Source organism: Euprymna scolopes, chromosome 6, assembly GCF_053919585.1.
Source record: "Euprymna scolopes isolate OS-2025 chromosome 6, ASM5391958v1, whole genome shotgun sequence".
Taxonomy (NCBI): Eukaryota; Metazoa; Mollusca; class Cephalopoda; order Sepiida; family Sepiolidae; genus Euprymna; species Euprymna scolopes.
In genome coordinates this window covers 50,062,878-50,065,377 of record NC_136487.1, presented here as the reverse complement: position 1 = coordinate 50,065,377, position 2,500 = coordinate 50,062,878, and the positions used below count along the sequence as shown (strand labels likewise).

The 2,500-nt window shown below is 35.7% G+C and overlaps 1 protein-coding gene across 1 annotated transcript in view; it reads left to right on the top strand.

The window, feature by feature from the left end:
• Positions 1 to 2,500, top strand: part of LOC145277644 (neuropilin and tolloid-like protein 2) — a 752,093-nt gene that overhangs the window by 469,503 nt on the left and 280,090 nt on the right. The window contains exon 2 of the mRNA XM_080129228.1: positions 2,435 to 2,482. Within this exon, the coding sequence (XP_079985354.1) occupies positions 2,435 to 2,482 (48 nt within the window). The remainder of the gene's footprint in view (positions 1 to 2,434; positions 2,483 to 2,500) is intronic.

Sequence of the window (2,500 nt, the reverse complement as noted above, 5' to 3'; positions counted from 1 at the left end):
ACGATAGCACAATTCTTTGAGATTTTATATTATTCATTGAAGAGATATAAACGTGAACATGGACAGTTCGTTTTATCACGGAGAAGGGAATTCAGTATTGATGATGGGGATAGACAGTTAACATATGGGGAGGGTGTTTCATATAATTTTCATTTACAAATACGATAGACAAAATACACTACCTTTTGCTGGATGACGAACGAAGAGAAAAGCCTATTTATAAGAAATGAAGACAGGGCTTCCAACTGATTATGATGATGATCAGGTATTCGATGCCTTGCAGAATTACATTGTCTTGTCTCCCTTTCTGGTCCGCTTCCGAAAGTGGCTTCGGATTACTCAACTCACCTGATTCTCTGTCAATCAGAACCATTCTAACTTTCTTCTTGATTTCCTGACTGAAAACTGGATATATTGTACACTATCTTTTTTTGTGACGTCAGAACGTGCTCAGACATGTGAAAGTACTTCACATGGATTCTACATATAACATATGTCCCCAACACGTTTTTGGCAACACAAAGAAAATTCATTTATTTACATTTTGCGATTCTACTTGCACTGACCGAATTAGTTGTATAGTTATTTCTAACACAATGGACAATGCTTTTCATTCCTATCACCGTATCTAAATTGCAATATGTCTTCTTTTTTAAGTATTGATTACTGGGTTTTTCTAGCCTTTTCCTTTAATTTTCAATCCTACTTACTTTGTTCCTATAATTACCGGGAACTGTCCCTTTCGCCTAACACTAACACGCAAAATCAAAACAAACAAAAAAAAAAAGAAAGAAAGAAAAAAGGAATTTCATGTGAGAGTAAAAGTCACAGCCTACAAACTAACAATGAAAGATGGGACCAGAATGCAATCTTTGTAATCGCACCTCAAAACTGTTTCCGGTATCTTTGCAAAACGGTGTACACCTGATGAAAACAAACAGGTAGAGAGTCAGTGAAACGAAAGAAAACACCTGGTGTTTCGAAAACCTTAAAAATGAAATCTCGCCGGATATGTTTGTGCACGTCGACCAGTTGAACGATGTAAGCGATCGGGAAATATTAAACGCAGTTTTTGTTATTTCAACGATTGAACTATTCGAGACGCTCCTTCATAAGGAGTGCCTTTGTAAGGAACTACTATATTTTTCTAACTATTAAGAAATGTATTTTAGTGCAATACATTCTACATCAACACGCATCTTATGAGGATTTGAGTATGGAATGAGGATTTGAGTATGGAAAGGTTAGAAGATAAAATAGATATTTAACACTCTTTGATTGAAGTTCAGGACGACTAGACGCAATGCCGAGATTGGCAGAGAACATATATAACAACTGACATTCCGAAATAATTATCAATTTTAGTACTGACCAGATTACACGGCTTCGACTGTCAGTGATTTTACAGAAACTTGTTATTATGCAAGAGTAGAGTATGCCGTAGTTATTGACAGTCCAGGCGTACTTGCAACACAGTTAGATATACATTACAAGTGTAAATATGAAAGGCGATAAGCAAATATTGATAAACATTTCTAAGTGAAAATTTGTGGACAAGTCAAGCATAGTGGAGTTTATTTGAGCAGATATTGTTGACTTTCATAAAGGAATGTAAATGTTGTCGTAACGTGGCCATTACTCTTCAACTGTGTCGTTACATTTCAAAACTTTCCGACCCACACTCTGTCCGGCACAGTCGCAAAGAAGAAAACAAATAAAAAAGGAAAGAAACAAAAATCCAACTTGGTATTTTTTTTAAAAGTGTTAACGAAATACATTTATTCGTGGTTCTTCTAAAAGAACGTATTACATCATTAACTTTCCAAAGTCTTTTCGCATACACATGAGCTTTTATAAAAAGTATCTGTTTCCGCTACCCCACGCCGGTGCCAGATAGTGCTTACCCGCCCTCGTGTTTACACATCCATTTTGTTCGGCTCGCATTTGCTTCTCTTTTCTTTTTTGCCCGAACATATGCTGCCCTTTTTTCACCTTTCGGACGCAAGCTCGCGCACACTTGCTAATTTACATACGTGCTTTAACGGCTGCTGCTAATATTTTCGCTAGACAGCTATCCTTCGGCTCCTGCTGATATATTCACACGCACTCACACGCGCTCTCTTACATTATGAATGATTCCATATGAGCATTTTATTTGTGTCACACTTTAAAAAAAAATTCTTTTTGACAAATTTTGATTTTTTTTCGGAAATCTCAATAGCTCAACCGTTAATTAAAACGCCATTGTTTCTGTTAACACAACATTAAACGAACCCATAAACGAATGCCATTCTATTGATTCAACGCACCGGTTAAAAAAAAAACAAACAAAAAAACAAATAAAAAAAAAACAAAAGAAAAAACGTTGCAATTTTAACCCTTGTCACGATATTAATTCATGCATTAATATTTATTTAATTTTTTTTCTTTTCAGTCCTGCTTCTACTTTCGCTGCTGACATTCAGCTGTTCTTACAGACGAAGTAAGTAACCTAGTTTCT